General features: G+C 37.0%; 1 protein-coding gene across 5 annotated transcripts in view; it reads left to right on the forward strand.

Moving 5' to 3' along the window:
- Positions 1-25,135, forward strand: part of grid1a (glutamate receptor, ionotropic, delta 1a) — a 217,858-nt gene that overhangs the window by 185,683 nt on the left and 7,040 nt on the right. For all 5 annotated transcript variants that reach the window (XM_067516498.1, XM_067516461.1, XM_067516470.1 and 2 more), the window contains 6 exons: positions 8,943-9,044; positions 10,037-10,234; positions 11,879-12,209; positions 14,651-14,789; positions 22,287-22,482; positions 24,412-24,578. In XM_067516498.1, coding sequence (XP_067372599.1) covers positions 8,943-9,044; positions 10,037-10,234; positions 11,879-12,209; positions 14,651-14,789; positions 22,287-22,482; positions 24,412-24,578 — 1,133 coding nt within the window. The remainder of the gene's footprint in view (positions 1-8,942; positions 9,045-10,036; positions 10,235-11,878; positions 12,210-14,650; positions 14,790-22,286; positions 22,483-24,411; positions 24,579-25,135) is intronic.

Consider the following 25,135-nt stretch of genomic DNA (forward strand, 5'->3'; position numbering starts at 1 on the left):
TTTCAGTATGTTGCAAATGAACATGCTGCTGTGTGTTTAAAAACAGGGTGAACTTAACAGGGTGCTCCACCTCTTATTCTTCCAAAGCTCAGCAACTGTGCCATGTCCTGTTTACACACTGTATGCATTACAGTAAAAATTAATGCCTGTATAGTCCATCTTGCAAGTTTTTTTTTTTTATAGATGTGATTCTGCACTGACTTACATAATTGTTCATTCTGTAGGTGTTTAGGGAACAGCAGGTACAGTGAAATTGTTGATTAAAATGGCTTTTCTTAGACAGTGTCGCAATGTGACCACTCACTGTGTGAGAAGAACATAAAAGTGAAATAAATATTTTCTTATTATTTCAAGCCCCCCTCCAAACTTCAGTTTAGTTACTCAATGCAGGCCTAAAGAAGTGGTGTCCTGCAGGATTTGTTCTTCTCTAACAGGTAATTATCTACACCTGTTGATGGGTAGCTGCAATACATTCCAGGTCTGGATCGTTTTAAGACTTGCATGACACCCGTCCCTGTAGATCAGAATTAAGTTCTGCTTCTACTAGAGATCCTGTGTTTCCAGTTGAGTGCATCATAGTAACAAATAGTGTATGAAAGTTTTGCAACAGTCTGTAGCTTCCGTATGTGCTGTTTTTTTTTTTTTTTCATAGAACACTGGTTCCAAGTCTTAATCCTCAGAATGTAAAGACCTGCTTTTTTTGTCAGACTCTAGGTGAATACAGATACATTTATAATAAGGTAGACAGTCAGCTGTACTCCACAAGAACTTTGGTTACTCATCCTAACACTTGATTAACTTAAGCTCCTGAATGAACCAGATCTCTGTTTATGGTTTTCAGTTTCTCCAACATCAACTATTTTGGCTTGATGAGAGTTAAAGTAGATCAAATGCATGCTTCTTGATAGGTTACACACAGGCAAGATTGTTTTATGTATTGGTTTCTTTTTGTAAATTTGACCATATGAGTTTAGTAGCCCTAAACTGAGAGAGAGATCTTTTCTCTTAGCTGTAGTTTGTCATTGTGGATGTCCTGATTCAGTCAGTGACTTGTTGCAAAATGAAGAGGAATTAAGTTCCATGGCAGTCTATGTAGAGAAGGACTGACCACAAGCAGTAATGAAGACTTAATCACCACTCTGCTAAACTAAAGTCATGAAGACAATTCATCATAATGTGGCCATTAGCATTAGCTTGGAGGAGATGCACTGCATCACACAAAGGAACATGCATACACATCCATATACACCAGTAGACCCATTTATACCCAGTGTGACACATGTATTGTACACATTGTTTTGAGTCTCAGACACTAAGAGCATGCAGCCAGGCAAAACAGAGAACAGGGGCCAGGGAGCACAGTGACACTGGGGATTGCAGAATCATTAGAGGTAGAAGGGGATAGCAAGGGCAGATAATGGGATGCCAAATACATTCAGTGCTGTTGTTCATTACCTGGCATATAAATCTGTCTCCTCACTACTTGGTAGAACCATTTACTAGGATAAAACTGACACAAATCCATGTATCCATCGTCTTCTCTCGGTTTCAACATAATATATTGTATGTATATACATACATACATACATACATACATGTCTGTGATCAAGAAATGCCGCACCATTTTATGTTTTCCTCTGCAATACACTGTACTGTCATGTTCCTGTTATTTCAAGTGGAGTTTAATAGTTATTGCAAGTCATGTCCTCCACCCTCCACGCACACCCACCCATCAGAGCACATCTTCGTTCTCTTATCTTCTCATCTCATCTCCCATCTTCTCTTTTTCCCTAAACACTTTTCCTCATTTTTCAGCCCTGTTTCCTCCACCTCCATCATTGTTTATCTGCATCCAGTCCATTTTCTCCCCAGCCGGATGGCTCTTAGATGAGGCGTCTTTCTGGTTAGAAACTGTAATGAAGACTGAAATACTATTTCCTGGATAGCTACTGTGAGTTTTCTCCACCATCCAGTGCTGCTGTGGAGTGATCGATGCTGTTGTTGTTGTTTTGGTTTCTCAGTTTGCTCTTATTGATGTGTCAGTTCGTCTCTAAGCAGATATTGCTAATGACTTTCAACTTACACGAACGTCTTCATAGGGGAAAGTCAATTTACTTAACTGTAATTGTTCCTCCTAGCCAAGTACCTTGAACACATCATGGAGTTGTTTCCTTGCAAATGTTGGCATTATTGTATTATTCAATATGGCATTTTTATTTTTTTTAATAGCAAAAAACTATTACCTCAAAGTGCATTAGAATACATCTTGACCTTTTTTTTTTTAAAATAGTTTTTATATATCTCTTAAATATAATATATAGAGAACAGTTTTACTTATATCCCATAGGATGGCATTTCTAAATAACCTAGTCTACTCTGAAAAAAAAAAAACTTAATATGTGGCTGTCTGAGACTTTTGACTATGCCATCAGGCCTAGAAATTGAGAAAAAGAAAAATTGCCTCAGGTCTAAAGGTTAAAAAATATTTCATGCCATGGTGGCTCTACATACAAAGTCTAGGATATTTGTTCCTCACTACAGGCATCCTTACATTTCTTCCCATGTATTCAGAATTATCTAGCAAGTCTTGTCATCAAATCGTTGCCATATTTAAATAATGTAAATCTTTAATCTAAGGTACACACCAGAATCAGAACATGTGATGGTTATACACACTGACCCAAGTGCTCTGTCAAATGTGGATAATTGTAGCTGACTCCAAGTCAGACTAAGGTTACATTCTCAAAACCAAAGCTTAACAGCAGCAATGCACATTTGAGCCTCTGACATTTAATGGTCTCTAAAGGACCCCTTTTGCTAGCTGACATTAAACACTACATGTGTTTAATAGGGCTATTAATCCAGTGATAATATTGCCAGGCAATGATTTGTCCAGATTTTTGAAACTCACTCCTACACTGTTTTGATGTCTCCCATACCTGCTTGAAATCTAACCCGAATGAGGATGCAAGAATACCAATATGAGCCAGCTAGCAATTCACAAGCCAAAACAGCAAAGAAAGGCAGTATTATCATTTTTGTAACACATCTGTACCATTATATAAGCTAGTATTAGTATATACTGTATTTACTAATTATTTTCCTTGCATAAAAAAATTCCCATTTCTGACTCGATAAGAAGATTATTATACTTAAATAAGCCACTGTAAGTAGTGGCAGATGCCTGTTGAACACAGATACCGATACTATTAAAACATTACTTACAGTAAAGCTCTTTAACTATATCCAATTCAACACTGTACAATACAGAATCAGGCTGGTCAAGTGATTATGCTATAGATCAAAATCATCTCAAGGTACTTCACATTATAAATTTTAAACTATACAGATATATTAAAAAAAATAAACAAAACTGAACAAAACGTCCAAGAGAACCAGGCTCCCGGTGGGCAGTCATCTGCCTTGACTGGTTGGGGTGAGTAAAAAGGAAAGAGAAAAGAAAACAAAGAAGACAACAAACAAAGAACTGAGAGGTTGGTGGGGACAGAAAGGCACAGTGAGGGAGACACATAACTATGTGATAGTGATACAAACAGTATTCAACATTAATGTCATGCAATGGTGACATATACATGCGAGAGGAGAGGAGCTCAGAGTGTTTCAGAGTCACCAAGCCAGCTCTAACTTCAAGCTTTATTAAAAAGGATGGCTTTAATCCAAGTCTTAAAAGTTGGGATGGTGTCTGCCATCCAAATCTGAACTGGGAGCTGGTTTCACAACCGATGATCTTAATAGCTAAAGTCTGTGGCTCTCGTTCTACTTTGGAAATTCTAACATTAGACCTGTGCTCTTTTGGAATTGAACTATGGGGCCTATGGGGCCTGGAGCTTGAACATAAAAGGTTTCACATGTAAGGAGGAGAGTTGTAAATTCTATTTTTGATTTTATGAGGAGCCAATATTGACAGGCTACTGGCAGGAGAAAAATTATCTCTGGTATTAATTCCAGTCAGTACTTTTGCTGCAGCATTTTTGGTTAACTGTTGGCTTTTTAGGAATTCCTAATTATGGCATTATTCACAGGTACAAGAGGGCTGTGAGTTAAAGAACATATCCTGGTCAAAAATAACTCTGTGGTTCCTCAATGCTTCCTCAGAGTATTACCAGAGGTCAATAATTCTTGCTTAAATGATGAAAGATGTATAAGGTGCAAAGTATTGGTCTTACCACAGAACCCTGTGGGACTATGTAACTTTTCTGTGCATAGCAGATTTATTGTTAACATAAAAAAAATTGGAATCTGATAGTAAGGATTTAAACCCTATATTGTGGTCACTGGTGTCAAATGCAGCGCCAAAGACGATAAATGAGACAAGACAATTGTCTGAAGCTCAGAAACAATAGTTTGCTATGTTTAACAATGCTGTTTCTATATTGTGATGTATTGGAAATCTTCAAACAACGTATTCTTGTTTCAGTGTTGTATGTCAGAATAGGTTCTAGTGTGTGAGTGAAACAGTGAGTGAGTTTATTTACATTTTTAGAAAAATATAATCTAATAGTTAAATACAGTGTTGAGGCACTTACTGTCAATATTGTTAAAGTCACCCACTGTAATAACTTTGTGTATTAAGCACAAAATCAAATAAAATGTCAGGACACTGCAAAGAGGATTGTAAGATTGGCCATGCATGTCCTCATCTCTTGGTTGTCATGCTTTAGGTTGTATAATAAACAATTTTTTAATAAGACAGCTGTACCATCTAAAGTAGGGTGGATGCTGTCTCTTCTTATCAGCCTTGATTTCCCCCAAACAAGTTTTCAATTGTCTACGTAGCCCACATTCTTCACTGGACACCACCTAGACAACCCTCGGCTAAATGACAACACGCAGCTACAGTATATGTCATCTCTGGTCAGACTTTTGCTCTCACAAGAAGCTGCATTAAAAGGAAAGCATTAAACTATCAGTACCAACATACAGTATGCCAGTTTCCACTGCCACACTAGCAAAAGTAAATCCTCTTGAGAGCCTCAAATTACTGGGTGAAGAGTGGATGATATTTCTCCATATACCTCAATTTATTCTCTCTCATGTGGTCCAATCCATCATCAAAACAATACTGAATAAATATTACTAACCTTGCGGCCACTGAATTCATTTAAATGCACATCATCACCTTCGGTACCTGCACCTCGTCGCTCTCACTTCACAAGGTGATGCAAAAAATAATTTTCAGTTCATAAGTGGATACAACGAGTTGAAAAGAGAATCAGCCATTAACATTCAGAGCCACTGTTCACTTTTACATTGGGCAACAATATTTTTGAAACCTACATTGTATGCAATGAGCCTACAGATCTTTGTCATCTCTTGCATGGAGTATTTTTGAAGCAAAATAAGAATTCATTGAAACAGTAAAGAGAATAAAGAGGAGGATGATAAAATAGCTATGCCTGTTGTGTCACACACAGATCCAACTACTCATACAGATGCTTTGCCTCATCTTTTCTTCAAGGTAGCACTTTTTATTCTAAAGCTATATGTGGAGATCATTTACAGTAAATGGTACATGACGCAGTGTCTATTTTCTTTTAGTGATTTAAAATATTTCTTCTTTTTCAAGTTAAGTTCATTTTTTTTCTGTCGTCTCGTTTTATTATTCTACTCTAGCATACTACTGCAAAAAGAATCACGCCTTATGTTGCATTTTAGAAGTGAGTTATAAACTGGTGCGACATCTGACCAACTCATCTCTAGCATGTTAGGACAGATGTCTTTTTTCTTTTACATTTTTTTATTTTTTGCTGTGTGCCTGGTAGTTAACACTAGTGCCACCATTCCAGCTTTTTCTTCCTGAATGTAGTACACATGGATATATATGTACGCATGCATATTTAATAAAGTATAATACCCAATACAATACCTAAGCTGTAAATAATACAGGTTATGTGAGATTCATGTTCAAGTCAGAAACAATTGCTGTGTTGTCAGTCCAGTTGGTGTGACACACACAAAGGGGTGTGGGTCAATAAAAAGCATGGTGGCATGATGGGCTTGTCAATACGTAGTCACCTGATGGACTGAACAAGCAGGGGAAACGGAGAAGGAGAATAAGTGCATTGAACTCAAACTATGCTTCCAAGTCTAAAATGATGCTGTTTAAATTGTTTTCATTACAGAAAACCAAGCGCTTTTTGTAAGATTATAAGGAGATGCTGTAATTGAGACCGTTGCAGTGGTGTGAATTCAGGTCTATCTGACTTCCATCCCCTTGTCATTTTCAAATGGCCATTGGCATTTACTCATCCCCATTACAGATGATTATTTTAAAGAATGGAGCATCATAACCATTAGCTAAATAGCAGTTCTGTTATTGTGATGAGACATCGCAAAATCTCATTAGGACAATATTCTCCATTGTGCTGGAGATAAAGAAGAAAACAACGGAATGTTTTGATCCAACTTGCAGAAGGTACCCTCGTGACTGATTGCTATGCATATTAATAGGAAGATTATCTAAAACCTAAACCCCCAATGAGCTAATAGTTCAAAGAAGGAATTAGAAAAAAACTGGAAAAGCCTTTTATTTAGATTTGGCATCAAGCAACAAAACTAATTTCTTGTGTTTTTGTATGTGTTATATAATAAATCTCCTGTCATAAGAAAGACAACCCATATTAAAGAAATTAAACTTGCACCTTCCTTATTTTACAGTGACCAATACGTGTTTAGAGCATTTTAGAACATTTATTCAAAGACAAATAAAATTTAAAAAGCTGGTAATCAAAGACCACTTGTATGGCCAGTCAAGTGTTACTCATTCATATGCAGGTGGTAGGATTGCTGTGTGTATTGTTTATGACCTTCCCAGTTGCGTGTTTGTGTGAAAAGCTCTGTGAAGTAGAAGTGTTCCTCTGTAGTGTTCTTCACTTTACAGAGCAGAGATTGCTCAGTGTTTTTTAACCGAGGACAGAGCCGCTCACGGAGAAAATAGCCCCCTATGAAGCAGGCAAAACACACTGACATTTTGCCCTACACACAATCCCAGGCTGGACACAGTTGCATACAGCCACATACACAGATGAACAAGCAGACAAGCCATTACAATTAGACTGAGCAGTACTCACCTATGAAATTGCACTTGTATACATATGGCTATATCAATAACAGTGTTTTATTTATATTTTTCAATGTGCAACAACCGCTTAGCTTTTAGGTATAGAAAGGCAACAACGGTGAATGAATATTGAATAATATTTACAACAAGTAGCTTCATTTACCCCTGATCTCCATATTTTTCCTATGCAAGCAGCACTTAAATAAAGGCCCCTAGGAGGCACATTTTGTGAGTGACATCCTGCATAAGGAGAAAACTGCTGACATACACCCACAAAAGCTGCAGGGTTACAGTATACAGTTCAATGATTCAGTTTGCAGTGAAGTTATACATAACAATAAGTGTAACTTTAAGGCTGAGTATTTGGAAAATAACATGCTCTGCAGATGGCTTTTGTGAAGTATAAAAGATTTAAATGATAATGAAATATTCTTCTGAAGTTTTTTCTAAGCCTCTTTCATTGCCTCACATACTTATATTTCCTTCACAGTTGAAAGCCTTTATCGCTGCCTTGTGTATCTGTAGTAGTAGTTGTTTTGTCCTGATTGTACAAGCATTTGTAATTTCATGTCTGCTATAGAAAACAGTGTCAGTGACAGACATTGAAATCTGTTTGGTTTGTTTTTGTCCTCAGTCTTAACTCCAAATGGAACATCACATGTTTCGTATAACATCAGGATAATACAAATCTCTCTCTCATATTCTCAGGCCCGAAATCAACTGCCCAAGTAAAGGAGCAAAGTATCCTCAATATTTTATGAAGCTACAGTTCAAAGTTAACTACAGGACTGTGATGAAATCTTGAAGCTTAAAAATATCTACTCCTGCTTACGTGTTTGATCTCTGGTACCTTTTTCTAGTTAATATTGAATGAAATGTCCAGAGCCATCTTCTCGAGGGGCAGCAATCTTTCAGCATTTTGTATAAACCTCCCCCCACTGATGAAAGTGAGTCATATAAGCTGCCTATTAAGATTCAGCATGATGTAATTGTGCCAAAATTAGACACATGCACAGTTTCTACTAGATAGAAATCCTAGTTTGAACTCAACATGTGACAGTGCGGCATCAGAGTCCTTCACAGAGGTAACATTAAAATCTTTCCACAAGTCATCAAAAACACTATTCTGAATATTCAATGTATATTTAGTAAGCAACAAGATGATATTGAAGTATAATACAATAATTGGAACACCACAGTTATTTAAAATTAAATGTTAGATTGTAAAAAAAAAAAAAATGCTTCAAATTGAACATTTTAAATTGAATTATTTAACAAAAGTAAAAATTGCAATTTGCATAGATTTAAAAAGTGCTTGCTTCCCTTTTTTTAATGGCATCTCTATTTGCTGGGGAGTACATTGTGTTTCTGTTGGAAAAGGTATCTGGTACCTGCTGAGGGAGCATGTATGCTGGAGACCGAGTTGGTGCTGTTGTCAGAAAAGACTGTTGTTTGGCCTTAGGCCACCGTTCTTGTCCTGTCAGCTTAAATCTTAAAGACCATTCCTAATGATGTGTCAGATCCTTTAGAATCCTTGTCTAGCTAGCAGCACTGATTAATAATTTAACAAACAATAGCTTCACAACTTCAGACATACAGTAGCTCAAAATGTTGACTGTGTTCAATGAGCATTTAAAAGTATGAGGAGTAACTTAGACACTAAATGACAAGATGATAACTTGACTTGTAGCTTGTTAAGTTTGCTGTCCTGCTGCACAGCATTTATTTTTTATTTCTATTAGTGATAGATTTGCATGTGAGGTACGTGGCATCTGCCTCTCAGAGACCTCTACTATTGTTTCTGTGTTTTTTAAAACTTGTTTTCTTGTCTGTTTTTTTTTTTCCCCTCCCTCTCTATTAGTTGGCATCCTGGGACTCCACTCGGGGTTTGAACGGTAGCTTAAAGGAGAATCGGATAGAGAATAGTATGCAAGGAGTGACGCTCAAGATTGTAACATTACTGGTAAGTTGTAGGAGTACACTGAATCTATTAACACTTGACATGAGTAGGCAAATATCTGAGTAAGAAAACAAACACTACAGTACAGAGGCAAACACCTAAACACATTTATGTGTTAAGTGGCTGTTTTTTACACCCCCATGGTAAGAAACAGTTTATGTGACACACTCAAACATCCTCGTTAGATAACTTTTTTAAATCCTCTTTTTAGGGTTTACTGATTTTTGCTTTTTCGTTATTATTAGGGTACCGTACTTGTTCCGTATCTTTTTTTTCAATGTTAAACAGTCACTGAAGGTAAGGGTGCAGGAAATTGTTGTAGCAGCTCAGCAGTGTACATTGCAGCAGTTCTCTTTATACTGTTTTCCAGCAGCAACATGTTTTCTGTGCCTATCCCTCTTTACATTTTATATGCACCATATTTATTCACATAAGTTCTCCTCAGCTCTCTTATGGCAGTGACATTTTATCAAGTAATTTTTTTCCTGCCCACTTTCATACACCGCCCTATTTACCTGTCGTCTTCAGTGCTCTTTACTTCTCCTCCACCTATTTCATTCTGCCCTGACACTTTCAACCCATAAAGAAATATCATGTCTGGGTGCAATAAATTTAAAATGGCAATTTCCACATTGATGAACCATGGCAGTTGCCATGGCACCATGTGTTACAGGCCAACAGTTGCTGAGGAAACTTTTTTATTAAGATGAAGTTTAACTTAGATCACCTTTGAAGCTCTTCATAAAGGTGTCACCCCAAAGTTCTTAAGATGACTGAATGTATCCTTGCTTCGGACGCCAATCTGGCCCAAAGGACATTATGGTGCATCATGATAAATGACATACCTGTGATTAAATACATTCATACTCCTTTTCTTGAGTTTGAGGATAAATCTTGGCCATTGACACATTCACACTTGTCAGCATTATCCTTATACCACTGATGCATTTCCCCCAAAATGCCTTTACTCATTTGTTCAATATTCATTTAAATAGGAAGAACCATTTGTGATGGTAGCAGAAAACATTCTAGGCCAACCTAAGAGATATAAGGGTTTCTCGATTGATGTCCTTGATGCCCTTGCTAAGATCCTGGGCTTCAAGTATGACATCTACCAAGTCGGAGATGGGAAGTACGGCTCGGCACTTCCCAATGGATCCTGGAATGGCATGATTGGAGAACTCATTGGCAAGGTTAGTGTGGTTTTTTTTTTTGGTTTTTTTTCTCAGTAAATCAATGTCCAGATTTCACTTAAAACATTTTTCTGGGAGTCAGGCCACATTGTCTTGTTTTGAAATGTAAGCCCAATTATAAGCCTCAGTAAAGTGGAAAGATCAGGACAACTTTGCATGGGCCAACAGCCTTTATTTGCTATTAGTATTCTCCAGTGGATGGCAACCAATTATTTGAACTGGGTTTTTGGAAGGAAACTAATAAAGTTTGAGAAGTTGAAAAAGGCTGTTATGGGTCATAATGTTAATAGGATATTAACTCCCATGTTTTTTTAATAGTGTCTAACTGAATAAATGAATGAAAATAATGAATACATTTCTTTACAGATGTATATAGGCTATTAAATTCATGATTATGCTGAAAATATTCTATTACTATAGAGCACATAAACTCACCTTATTATTTTTATTATTATTTTTTTTTAATTAAAAGTCTTTATTTACTGGAACGACTGTTGTTTAGAGGAAACACATGAGACTTAATAAAAAATCCTGTTTCCTAAGACAAACCACATTATATTTATGGATGACAACATTTTCCCATATACAATAATAAGATAACTTTGTATTATATCCATTCTGCATTAACAGTTTAAACCTCTATGAAGGCCTAATGATCTACTAGGTTATTAGTGCCAAAGTTAACAATACTGGCTCGATGACAAAATGGCTATATAACGAGAGCAACATTTGGTCTAATACGATAATCATTGTGTTTTCTTCCTGCTGAGAGTATGAAGGCGCGCAGACAGATCATCTGTCTGAGTAGAGGGTTCACAGAAAGAGGTGTTAAAAAATAAAAAAATTGTTGATGTTAGTTCTTTAGGAAAGTATTAGTGTTACCAAAACCAATTTTGTAATGTAAAGCTATATTTAAGCATGGAGATTTAGAGCTGGGCAGAGCAGAGGCTTGACTCTGAGATACTGAAGATGGGGTGCATCTTAAGCTAACACTATGTTTAATTTTACTGGAGTATTTGTGATTTTGTTACTTTTACTACACTACAGTTTAGAGGGATATGTTTAAGTTTTTATTCACTTCATTATTTTGACAGCTTTATTTACTAGCTTTTGCAGATGTACAGTAGAGTCCTAATTAAAAATGAACTGATACTCAATGATGTACTTCTATGCATTAACCACCTGTCAGCACATAAAGTGGTTAAAATCAGTTGTGCCTTTACCAGCTGTTGCTTTTGTTCAACAACAAATTGCTAAAGTAACGCATTTCTTTAATCAGCAGAAATTTTCTCTTTGCCTTATATTTCAGCTTTGAAAGTTTGTTGTACACATGAACTAATTTGAACATTTTGGTCATCAAAAGCATTGAATTCAGTACTGTTATGAATATATAGGTTTCTTTAGTATTTCTAGGCAAATACTTACAATTGTACTTGAGTATTGAGTTTGTTTATTTCTACTTCCTAATCATAAGTCTTAATGTTTACATTTACAATATATTATTTTTATTCCGACTGTCCAAAATGTGAATCTACATAGGTGCCCAGTACAGAAAAGGGATCCCTCCTCTGTTACTCTAGAAGTTTCGTCAACATTTTCTGTTGTAAAGGTACTAAAACCTACTAAATGTCCCTTTATCCACAGCGAGCTGACTTGGCCATATCAGCCATCACCATCACCCCAGAGCGTGAGAGTGTGGTGGATTTCAGCAAGCGTTACCTGGACTATTCAGTGGGAATCCTGATGCGTAAGCCAGAGGAAAAGATCAACATTTTTTCTTTATTGGCACCATTTGACCTGGCAGTGTGGGCTTGCATTGCCGCCGCCATCCCTGTGGTAGGCATCATGATCTTCCTGCTGAGGCGCATCCAGGCTGTGCGCTGCCAGAACAGTGCAGGGGGACATCCACCACCTTCTGTGTCCACCTCCCTTCAGAGTGCCATCTGGATTGTCTACGGTGCTTTCGTGCAACAAGGTGGGCAAAATTGTTTCAGTCTGACCACCACAGCATGCAAGGGCAGAAGTTAGAGGACAAAGTCTAGGCATGTTTTACCCCAAACCATACCCTAAGATCATACTATTTACCACATCTCAAAGCCTTCAAAGTCAGTATCATTACCGGAAGTATAAAAGGAATGAAGGCACACCGTTAGACACCAAGACCAACCACGTAGTTCTTATATGTAAAAATCCTAAATCAAAGCAGAGCAAAAACAACATTAAAATGCAAAAAAAAAAATCACCCCAAGGGACTAAGGACGACAGATTAAATTAAAAAAAGTACAATTTATCAAAGCGCACATATGGATGTCAGTATACAACAAGTACTAGTACAACAGTGAGTCAGTTTAAGTTATACTGCCCACCCTAGCATTTTCTAAAGGTGCCCTTGTGATGGAGGACATCCTATCTTTAGGTCTGGTGGAGATCCAGGTATATTCGCTATGGACAAATGACTACTTCAGCAACTGATGTTAAAGCCTGAACTGCATCTATCAAAGTCTGGCACACTGCCTTTTTAACCCAGCACCCACAGCTAAAGTCCTCATGTTTTTTATGCTCCCTTTATTTATTTTCCTTCCTGTCAGTTCAGGCCTGTGTTCTAATGTAACCACTTTTTTTCCAGTCAAGTGTATTGCATTTTTTCTTGGGATGACGTAGGTCACTTTGATATGTATCGAATGGCTGATATAGTGTGGCGTTGTCAGAGAGCATAAAGTTGGCAGCGGTATCCCCATCATCATGATTTCATAATGATATGCCGAGACTTGGGTGGGTTTTGTTATATGTTCAGTGAAGATTAAACTATCCCCCGCAGACAGAATTTCCGCACTTCTTTTTCAAACAGAGGCTGTCCGTCTTTTGTTCTATGAAGAGGTCGGGGAGAGGTACGAAATAATTTGAAACTGTCTAGGAGAACAGATGAAAATAAGACTTTTTTCTCAAGATTAGAGAGTTTAATCAATTTACTTCAAAGATGAAAGAGATGGCACCATTGTGGACCAATGCAGTACGTAGGATCCCAGAAAGTTTCAAAATGCATACTTCACATTTCATGACATTAAAAAAAAGAAAATCAGTCAAAGCCATATGTAATAAAAATGACTGATGCTGGAGTGCTATGAATCTGACAAGGCCTCAGTTATTTATTTTTTTTCCCCCAAGCCATCCTAAGGGCGCAGCTCTGTTGATTGTGACACTTTCAGACAAATATGTTTTCATTACATTTCATACTCCTAAATCTTTCGGATGACATTTCTTTGGCTTTACTCTTCAAAATTAGAATATGTGGCGAAACATTTCTCCTGCTTTTTAAAGCAAAGGATTAAAGACATGTGAGAGTGCTTAAAAGACAGGATAAATATTAATGACTACTATGGTCTCTGGAAATGGATGGATGGTGTAATATAAAATATAAAAGTATGCCACTAACATTTGAATAGTCGTGAATACACTAAGCACTTGCGAAAATGAGTGAAAACATACTGTAATTACACAAAATAATCATCCATACTGTTGACTGCTTCAGTGTCACATGCAAATATTATCTCTGTAAAAAACTACAACTTGTAGCAGCTTCAACACTAATGGTGTGTGATTAGAGTACTTGCTAATCACTAATTAATCCACCTATATGTTCACATTCAAATTTTGCAGAATGAGTCCTTTTATTGCCCAAGAAAAATGTTTAAGCCTAGATAAAAAAAAAGCGGGGTTGACAGAAACACTGTATTAATCACTCGTGAGGTCTTATCACATTATGAAAATGAAGAGACACTTTAATTCCTTTTGATAATTAAGTTTGATTACGTGTGCTGTACAACAATCCACCACAACTTTAAATCCACCTAGTAGTTTTAATGTTATGATGGATAGGGATGCGCACGGTTATAATGTAATGCTGCCCAAGAATGACAGGTATAAGAACAGTGGATCACAACTTGCTGTGTAGTTGCTGCGTGGTCATCAAAGCCACCAGAAGGGTTTACAGTTGTAGCTGTTGCTGTGTATTGTGCCTAAATGATGTAATCACCATAAACAAAGTAGGTGTTTAAGTTGTTTAAAATGTGGGAAATAATTAAAGTCACTGAAAACACAAGGTATTCTGTGAACACTAATTAAAACAATAAAGTAAGGCTACAAGACCTTGATAATAAAGCACTCCTACACATTTTAGCAACATAACAACTATCTCACTTTCTGCAACTATCTACACATTTGATATACAACATGTTGATTAAATGGGATTGTGGTTTGTATAATGTTTTGGCATTTGCAATAATTTAGAGATAAAAATGTAGTTGAGTTTGATTCTATGTGATCTGAAGTTATGTGATGCTGTGAGAACGTCATAAAGAATGACGGTGACAGTATGGGCCTCTGTGGGCAGTTTTTATATAATGTGCACATTCACAGGCAGTGACTCTATCCTGGGATCAGTGGCTCTGCGTATTGTCATGGGCAGCTGGTGGCTCTTCACCCTCATTGTGTGTTCATCCTACACAGCAAACCTGGCTGCCTACCTCACAGTCTCCCGCATGGACAATGCTGTCAGGTAAGACACTTAACATTTTTATCGCCTTAAATATCAGACATTACACTCTCTTTATGATTTGTGTAGTAAGAATAGTACTTTCTGTAATCAAAATACACACTTAAATATTATGTGGGTCATGTAAATATATTTTGAATTACTAAAGTAACTGCTTGCTCTAATTTACTGTAAAGGACAAGGATGATGTACAAACCCAATTCCAAAAAGATGGGAAGATGTGCAAATAAATAAAAACAGAATGCAATTATTTGCAAATCTCGTATTAGACCAAATGTTATTCACAATAGAGCATAAACAACTTCTATGTTGAAACTGATATTTTAACATTTCATAGAAAATATCAGCTATTTTGAATTTGATGTCAGCAACACATCTCAAAAAAGTTAGAAGAGGGGCAACAAAAGGCTGGAAAAGTATTTGCCGTAAATCAAAAACAAATGGAGGAGCATTTGACAACTAATTAGGTTAATTGACAAAAGGTCGGTAACGTGACTGGGTATAAAAGGAGAATTTCAGAGAGGCAGAGCCTCTCGATTGTTAAGATGGGCAAAGGGTCACAAATCTGCATCTAAAAATTGTGGAGCAATTTCTGAAAAAGGTTAGTCAACAAAATTGGGAGAACATCAAGATCGCACCATCTACAGCATATAATATTAAAAGATTCAGAGAATCAGGATGAATGTGCAATGCTGAAGGTCAAAACTAGATGCATGTGATCTTCAGGCCCTCAGGTGCCACTGCATTAAAAACAGGCATGATTCTCTACTGGACATAACTGCATGGGCTCAGGAACACTTCCTGAAATCAATGTCCGTGAACACAGTTCAGATATATTACCATGAAATGGTAAAATGTTTCAATTTAAACATCTGATATGTTGTTTATGTTCTATTGTGAAAAAAATATTGGTTGATGAGATTTTCAAATCATTGCATTATGTTTTTATTTACATTTTACACATTGTCCCAACGTTTCTGAAATTGGAATTGAACAAGTAATACTGTACTTTCTCTTTCTTGAGAGTACACTGAATAATACACTGATCTAGACTGTTACACTGTCAGACTGCTTAGGAAAAAAAATCTGTGAGCCTCGTGCAAAAAAACAGTCATATGAATAGATTCAAAGTGGCACATATGAGTGACTCGGGGTCACGTGACATCACCAATTTAGAGTAGTTAGAATTTATAAATAAAATTCACAGGTACTCCAAACCTACTGAATGAACAACGAACAAACATACAAGCTATTTTTCACATGGGACAAAACACACCCTTGACCAAATCAATCAAATGATACATCATTTCTTAAATAAAATATGTAGTGTCTGTCAACTCTGTGCTAAATCAATAGTCTACTCACCAAATCCTTCTGGGTTACCCATTTATGAGATATATATTATAAATTTTTCATCATATTTCATGACAGAAGTTTTTATATTTCAGTAGTAAAGTAGGTAGGGAAATTAAAACTCCCCTCACTGCTTCAGGGTCTTCATTCAAATCTCTGTCCATGATCTTCCTCCGTTATACCACTTGGCAGCATAACATCACATCATCATGTTCTCTATTCTAATATTTTAATGACTGTTGTCCCCCTTGTCCTCACATAATATTCAGGAACCACTTTGCTTTAGAAAGGTTCCTAACGTCATGCAGCCAGAACCATACTGTTTTTGTTACAATACAGTACTGCTCTGATCACACTGACAGGTATCCTAAAAATGTTCTAATTGTTTTGTATCCTCTGATTAGACCACTGAGTGTGTTGAATAAGTGTTGCTTTATTTTACTGATTTCAGACAGTAGACTTGTGAAGTTTTTTCCATTGTTGAAGCAAAATATTTAGTGATATGGCAGTTTTATGCTAATAATGTAACAGACACGAGCCTCCTCAAGAACAGGTGGTAACCATTAGCCTGAAATGAAGAAGTTACCTCAGGTTTGCACAGTTAAGAAAGTGGTGAATCTGACTTTTAGTATTCGTGCTAACAAAACAAGAAGAAAGAGAGAAATGTATTACAAGAATACAAAAATGTTTTTGAGGCTCATTGTCAGAGTTATTGTTTTTCTAATTATAGTCAGCATTTACCCACAATCCCACCAGACCACCGACAGTTCATTCAGGAGATCTGGTGGCATTATGCTGGCAGCAACCGATGTAGCTTCAATCTTCTAGCCTGAAGATTAGGTCAGACATGGGCTAAGTAGGTCTGGTAAACATTTCTTACACCACTGCCCCAGATGTTTTGTTTTTTTACCCCAACGTGTGGTCAGTCACCCCTGACTCATGTGACATCACTCGAAGAAGCCCATCAGATTTCATGTGGCTCCCTCTGCAGCCAGTTAAGGCTTAATGCAATTTTGTACCCACACATACAAAAACATCCCAACACCTATAAACACAAGCTTTATATTAAAACAGTTTGTGTTTAATGTGTTTCAGTGTTTCACAGAAAGGTAAATGAGCAAAGCTAATGGAAAATGGGAATGAGTGTTAGCCTTGATGTGACATGTGTTGCTGGTCAGACTCAACATCTATGTGCAGCTTCAGTATTTGGTCTGCCTGCTTTTTTTTTTTTTTTTTTTTTTTTTTTTGGACCCGCTGCCTAACAGCTAGCCTTTCCTCAGTCCAAATGTTATTTCTCAGTGAATCCAATTTGGTGTACTGTCTTCTCCCCAAAGAATGAGCAGAGAGACATTTGATTGCATTGAATCTGGCTTGTGTTGAACAAATAGCCACATGTAGACATGTGAGGCAAGGGAGTGAATGCTTAACAGCACACGTCTCACCTGAAGAGACCTGAAGTGTGTGCATCTGTGTTTATTTATTTTATTTATTTTTTTAGATATGGGAATTACAGAGGCATTAAACTGTCATGCAGTACATTTGGTATAGTTTGGGGAACAGAATCAACCTAACTGCAAATCATTACTTTGGGGTATTTAAAGGCTAAGAGATAGAACACTGTAACTTAACATTCTGTACACCCCCCACCAACAATTCTCAGTAGTAACCTTTAGATTAATCTAAAATCATTATTAAAAATATGTTTACATTTTCTAAACAATGAAGACTAACAAAATTCCTCTCATGCTGTGCATTAACATTTCTGTAGTTTAAGTTCATAAGGAGGATATGAAAGCTATACATGAACCTACTGTATTTAGAAAAAAAATCCATTTACCAAAGTTTTACTTAAACTAGCTAAATTACTTGGCAAAGGCAGTAAAATAGATAGGAGAGAAATTAATATTGTAGTTAAACCCACCAACACCTTTTCAAATTGGGCAGGAAATAATCAGAGCAAAATCAACGACTTTCTGCTTGTCCTTTCAGGGGTCGCCGCAGCAGAACGTGTTTCCCACATTGATTTAGCATAAGTTTTTATGCCAGATCCCCTTCCTGCCGCAACCCTCACATTTTTTGCTAGCCCAAAGGTGGCCCTTGGTGGCTGGGCGGGGCCATACCTGGTGGGGTGGGATTTGAACCTGCGGGTTTCTGCATCCCAACCCTACTAATACTGAGCCACCAGGCCCCCCCAGGAAATTAATCAGAGCATTTATGCTCAAACAAATTCAAGAAATGAAATGCTGCATTGCACTTCCACAATAAATGTGTTGGATTCTACAGTCAGTAAGGTGGGAAAGAACATTTATTTTGTTCAGCATTGCTTTCCTTACATGCATAAGACATGTTTCCTAATTGCTCACAGTGAACTCTGACTTAGCAGCAATGTATTCAGATTAACTGCTGCTCCATTTGCCAATCACATAATCTCTGTCTATACTAAATATAGAACTGCACATTTCTGCACAATCTTGTAGTGACCTTGACAGTAATTTGGTAGTAGGCTTAGTGAATCTGCCACTTAGTATCTAAATTAAGACTAAAACTTTATTCATTCATTCATTCATTTATTTATTATAAAACTGAAACTTAAAGTGTATAACTGAGGTAACATCTGTGCAGCAATGTGTGGGGAGACAAAATATTTTCTGATCTAACCTTGACAAATGGTAATGATTTGACTTAAAAGCTGTTTCTTCTAACTTAATGTTCCTCCTAGATCCTTCAAGAGACTCTGGGTCCTACCATTACCCACAATGAAACTACAGAATGATTTTCTATTTTTTATTTATAAAGCTTTTTTCCCCTCATGCTGAAGAAAAAATTCAGCTCTTTTGAGCGAGCTGTTTCATCATAGAATCACTAGGGGACAGATGGCACAGGAAATTTACACAGTACATTTGGTCTTTTATAAGGGGCCATTGCCACCTTTCACATTGCATTGGGCATAAGAAAGGGTATTTGCAACTCCTGTGGAGAGAGCATTAGCTTTTTTAATAAGGAAATGCAAGCTTGATTTTTGTGGAAAGCATTGCAAGGACATTGAAAGGGTTTAAGTGTGGTAATGCTGTTGCTGAAATGTTTTCTCAATGCCCAAAAATCAGGGTTTTGGCTGCCCAGAAGTCATATTTTTGATACACAGGCTTTCTGAACCATGGATCGACTAACAATTCTATTGCCGTAATACAATAAGCAGTTTATAATGTCTATCTGGTGACCAATGATCTAATACTACTATAGGGTGTACCCCACAGAAAGAAGCTGGATATATCCAATCTTTACTTTCTCAAATATTACATTTTCTCCCTGCTGTTTGTTGTCAATCAGCCTTGGCAGATTTCCTCCAGCATAAATATAGTACCCAAACCTTGGGCAGTTTCTGCCATTTATGACTTGAATTTTAAAACCAAAATAGAATGAGGTGCAGTCCCTTCATTTAAGAAAACATTAAAAGTCAAGATGTTTTGATCATTCTTGGAGAATCAACTTTCTGGCTTCCAAAAGGAAGCAGTTCAAGATAGTTCATGACATTGTTCTACTGCCAAAAACCAGCAGCAAGGATATTTCAAAGTGCCAATCCTATATATGCTTCTTTTCATAATGTGTTTGCATGCTTTCCACAGTGTCTGTGCTTATGTATGATTGCCAACTGTGTGTGAGAACATGATACTTAAAGTTGATAATTGTTCACATCATCCCAACTTAATCTAAAAGTAGTACAGTTACTGTACTTAAGCCAACATTTGCATATTAGAAATTTATTTAAACACTACATGACTTTTCCCCTTTTGTTTGCTTTGTCTGTAAATAAGCCTTTACAAACTGCCTACGCCTTGGGACACAGAGGTGAAAGTGTTTTTTTTTCCCCCCCAGCGTTCTGCAAAACTATTTTTATGTTCTTCTCCTGAGTGTGAAAGAGAGGAAGATTAGTTTCAGAACTTATGTCCTCCAGGATATCATAGGGATTAATAGTAAGTAGGTGAACTTTTTGGCTGAACTCTTTGTTTTTAAGATTTAATTGTTACTGGCATGGCCAATTTCACATTCATAAACTTATATATAACCATGCCCAACTGTGCAGCTACCAATTTAGCCCTTTTTATTCAAACTAAAACAGATTAGAGGAAATCAAAAATGCACAAATAACCTATTCTTACCTATTCTTTGCATGGGTCCCTACAGGACAGCATGGCAGAGAGCGTAAAAGAAAAGGTGTGTGTGTGTGTGTGTGTGTGTGTGTGTGTGTGTGTGTGTGTGTGTGTGTGTGTGTGTGTGTGTTCTCCTTTTAATCTTGGTTCAGCCATTATAAATAATGAATGCACAGAGTTGGAATTCTGTTTTGATCATGAATCAAAAGCTACAACCTTAAACCCACATGATGGTTTTGAATGTTTTGGTGGACAGGGGCCAGGATAGATTGTAACCTGTCAATCATAGCAAGATTGCATTTTTTCCCCCAATATTGACCTCTTTCAACCACCACACTAAAACTATGATTTAACTTTAATGTTGTGGCTGATTAGTGTATATGTTGAGCTGCTATGAGAAAGGAAACCCCATCAAGCTAAAGCATTTGAAATGAGTTACAGACATACTTAGTACAAATACTATACAGTGTCAAAATCAAATAGTAATAACTCTGCTGTTTGTTTTTATTTCAATACAGGGGCTTTATACTGGATCTAAATATTTTTAGTGTTATGTCCAATCTGTAGTTCCTGATCCCAGCATAGGTTCTAGTGTTTGTGTGTCAATGTGTATGTCAAACCAGGCTGTTAGACAGAATTAAAGGTGAGCATTTTAATCTGACTGAAAAAAGCTGGACACCATGACATATCTAATCTCTGTGTTTTTTTCCAACAACTACTGCTACACCATATATGCTTCTAATTAAATGGTTGAATTAGTCCAACAACATCATATTGAGATAAGCTGCTCTAGTCTCTCACTTTTCAGGAAACCAGAGAGAAGACTTACTTATATAAACATCATGCTGCTACTTTAATATGTTGATTTTTCTAAATAAAAGCAGCTAATGCACAGGGCAGCATGTCAAACCTATCAACCCAACGACAGCCAAGGATAGGGGTAATCTTCGGGGTAGATTGCCATTTAAATTACATTGGAGGCAAACTATAATTAGAAGGACGTAGGCATTTAGCAAATTTGATGCTGTATAAAATTGGCAATTATTGTAACATATAAAATACAGCTGCCGCAAGGAGCCTCATTTCTTATTGCCTACAAAGCATCTGCATTATGAGCATTTCAGTCAGGAGAGACTAGTTTTCAATGTAAAGTATTTTTCCATATAAAGTAGATTAGAGATTGGTGCAGACTCAATTAAGGGTTAATGCCTGACCACTGGGATGAACCCATAATCTCTAGGAAACCTAACCCCCCCCCCCGCCCCCGCCCATGCTGGTCATCTGGATGCAGTCTCAGTGCTGGTAGTGCAGGAAAAGTGGTGGATGGGGAAAGTGCTGGCATCAAATCAGACGCAGCAGGCAGCACACTACAGGTGCAGCTAATTTGGCTGATAAAGAGCATGGCGATTAGTGATTTTGCTTCAATGTGTATAGACGAGGAAGGTGGTAGTTTTAGGCTGACAGATTGAATGGAGTGAACCAGGATCGAGTTAAAGATTGAATAGTAATATTAAAACAGAAAATTCTGTATATGACAAGCCAAGAAACTGAGGTCGATTATTTAGTGGGGGGAAGGAGAGGAGTGTTTCATAATTCACTGATTTCTTGCATCATATGTGTAGAAAAATGAGGCATGAGGATTTTAAACACTGACATATCGTAAGCAATAACAGCCCATTCATTTAGGGAAATAAAACATGCCGTGGGAGAGTAACATTCTTCAGTTACTGATAAATAAATATTGTTAAGACACAGTATGTGGGCTTAAATAAACACATACACCCTATATTTATGCTCTTTAGATTATTTTACACTATTCCCTGATATTTAAACTTCCATTGCCTGCTACCATTTTATTTTAGGGTAGCTCTCTTGTAAAGGCTGCATTAAGGGAAATCATTTGCTGTTTGAATTTCCTTCTATTTCTTGTGTTTTTTTGTTTTGTTTTGTCGTTTTATTTAATCTGGGTAACTTGTCACTAATGTGACTTTGCCTGTAGGTCATTCCAAGACCTGTCCAAGCAGGTGGATCTGGTTTATGGAACAGTGAGGGATTCTGCTGTGTACGAGTATTTCCGGGCTAAAGGCACCAACCCTCTGGAACAGGACAACACATTTGCTGAGCTCTGGAAGATCATCAACAAGAATAATGGCTTTGAGAATTCAGTCTCCAGCCCATCAGAGGGAATTAAGAAGGTTAGTTTCTAATTTGGCCTTCATAAGTCAAATGGTGTGTGTGCGTGTGTGTGTGTGTGTGTGTGTGTGTGTGAGTGTGAGTGTGTGTGAGAGAGAGAGAGAAAGGGAGAGAGCACTGCAAAAAACATAAGCTAAATAGCTATAATCCCAAAGCCAGGTAGAACAAACATGTGAGAAAAGCATATTTTTAATGTTTTTGAACTGTGAGGGGCTTAACTAATACCACAAACACTGTGGAATTAATATCTCATGCATTTACCCTTCTCTCATAAACACACTTAACTACACACTAAAATTACGAATTAAACTAAAACTAAATAAAAAATAAAATTACACTTGAAAGAATACAAATGCTGCTCAGAGGGTAGCCAAAGAGGTTGGGCGAGGCAAAGGAAGGACACACACAGTATTGGAGAACATTTTATAACGGGGGATGCAAAATGTGCATGTTTTATAAATTCCTTGACAATTTATTGAATTTTAATGCTAAAAGAAAATGTGTACCAGCTGAATGTGTATTAAAATTTTTTTGCCATTGTAAAGTAAGAAAAGCAAAGTTTTGCACTCAACTGTAGAGCAACGTAAAACAGCCCCTCATTTTTAGAAGCCATTTTACTCTGAATTACATTGTTGTTGTTCATAGCTAACAAACTAGTGCAGGTTCCTCACTCTGACTTCAGTCTTAGAGTTCGATGGTGATGTGATTTCTCTCGTATGTGTTTATTTATAAAAGGTGGGTGAACTTGAGAGCCCTGTGGAGTACAATGAGATGTGAGATGAAATGGTTGTTAAGAGCCTTAGTCTGGAGGGGGAAAAGGATACAAAAAAAAAAAAAAAAACATAAGCTTTTCAGACAGATTTGTGGTTGTTCTACATATTCTCCACAGTGTGTGCTTGAGGCTAAAGGACATAATTGTGTCGATGAAAATATGCCACAGAGAGATGAATGGAAAAGCTGGAAGAACTAGGGATGCCGCTATTTTCATCATCTTTATAAAGAAATCTAATGTTATGCAAGCTATTCAATGTTTTCTCTAATGGATGGGCAAAATGTTTATGCTAATTTCTGGGCAAATATTTTGCATGGTGACTGAGCTGCGTTTGTTTGTTCTACTCATTGGTTTTCCACAGTGAAAAGTCCTCTGTGCCACTTTTTTCATGGGTGAACGGAACAGACAAGTTAGAAGTTAGGTGCACCGCGAAAATTATGTGATAGTCAGTGACTTTATTTGTGCCATACAGTGTTCCACAGCTTCTTCTGATACCTTTGTGTCCTTTCTGTAAAAAGTAAAAAAAAAATATTGCACCAAATATTGTGTTCTTTTAAGGAGTAGGATGTTTTCATTTGCAGTTAACAAATGGCCTCCTAGTGGGTCTAATGTCACATACTCTGACCTCAGTAACACACACACACAGTAAAATTCTCATCTTTCTTACAGTTTCAATATAAAAAAGGGAAATTATAACCTTGTAAAAGTAGAATATATAGCAAAGCTGCTTCATTGGATTGCATTAGAGTAGACTGTACAGGTGTACCTAATGATGTGACCAGTGCATGTACAGTATTTAATTTAATACATCTATGTGGAATGCTTAACAGGGAGAGAGTTTTCATAGTAATAGTAGCCAGAAGGATAAAGGCCATAATGTGTTTTTATATTATAGTTTAAATCCCATTAAGAAGCCACATCACTCCAATGTTAGAAATGGGATTTTTATACATTTATAAAAAGGAAAAATAGCACCATATTCCCTTGACTTTAAGGTAGAGTTTGCTTGTCTGTAAGGTACAGCTTTGCCTTAAGGGGGGCACGACTGAAAATCCTGCTTAATGAGGCTTCTACGTTACTCTTTTGTTTTAAACAAGTTTTGATATAGTTTTCATACGTATTTCTGCTTGTGTCTGGGGGAAATTTTGTACATTTCCAGGCAAAGCGAGAGTCGTATGCCTTTCTGTGGGACATGGCAGTCGTAGAGTACGCTGCTCTGACAGATGACGACTGCACGCTGACTGTAGCAGGAAACAGCATGAGCACCAGAGGCTACGGCATGGCCCTGCAGCACGGCAGTCCTTACAGAGACCTCTTTTCTCAAAAGTACGTACAGTCGAATATACAGTGAAATTATGGTGTACTGTATTGTACTTGAGTTATGCTTTCGCTGTTCACCTTTGTTTTTCTTTCCAGTTGGACCAACAAAACTTTAAATAATATTCATTTTTGCCATCCTGGATGTGGTTTAGTGATGTGTGCTTAGTTTTGGATCTCATACTATTTATGCTCTTTTATCTATATACTCTCACTGATGCAACAGATGGGGAAAGATATGAAATTTAATAAACAATTGTTTTTATCATTTTTTGCACAAACACATACTCAGGGTTAAACTTAAATAATGACTGAAGAAAGCCAACTGCTCCAACGGGACAGATCTACTGTCGTCTCTGTGCTCAGACATCGTCATTCTCCTGCACAACATCAATTGATTCTTCTCAGCTCTCTGTACGCAAACTAATGGACTGACTGTAGTAGTTGATCATCTTTGTTTCCATGTTTACATAATTTTAATATGCCAACTAATTAATCTGTTATTGGTTGTCTTTGCATAGTTTACACTGTATTGATCTTTAAGTGCTTAGCATTTAGAAGTAACT

Source organism: Channa argus, chromosome 1 (assembly GCF_033026475.1).
Source record: "Channa argus isolate prfri chromosome 1, Channa argus male v1.0, whole genome shotgun sequence".
NCBI classification, from domain to species: Eukaryota; Metazoa; Chordata; class Actinopteri; order Anabantiformes; family Channidae; genus Channa; species Channa argus.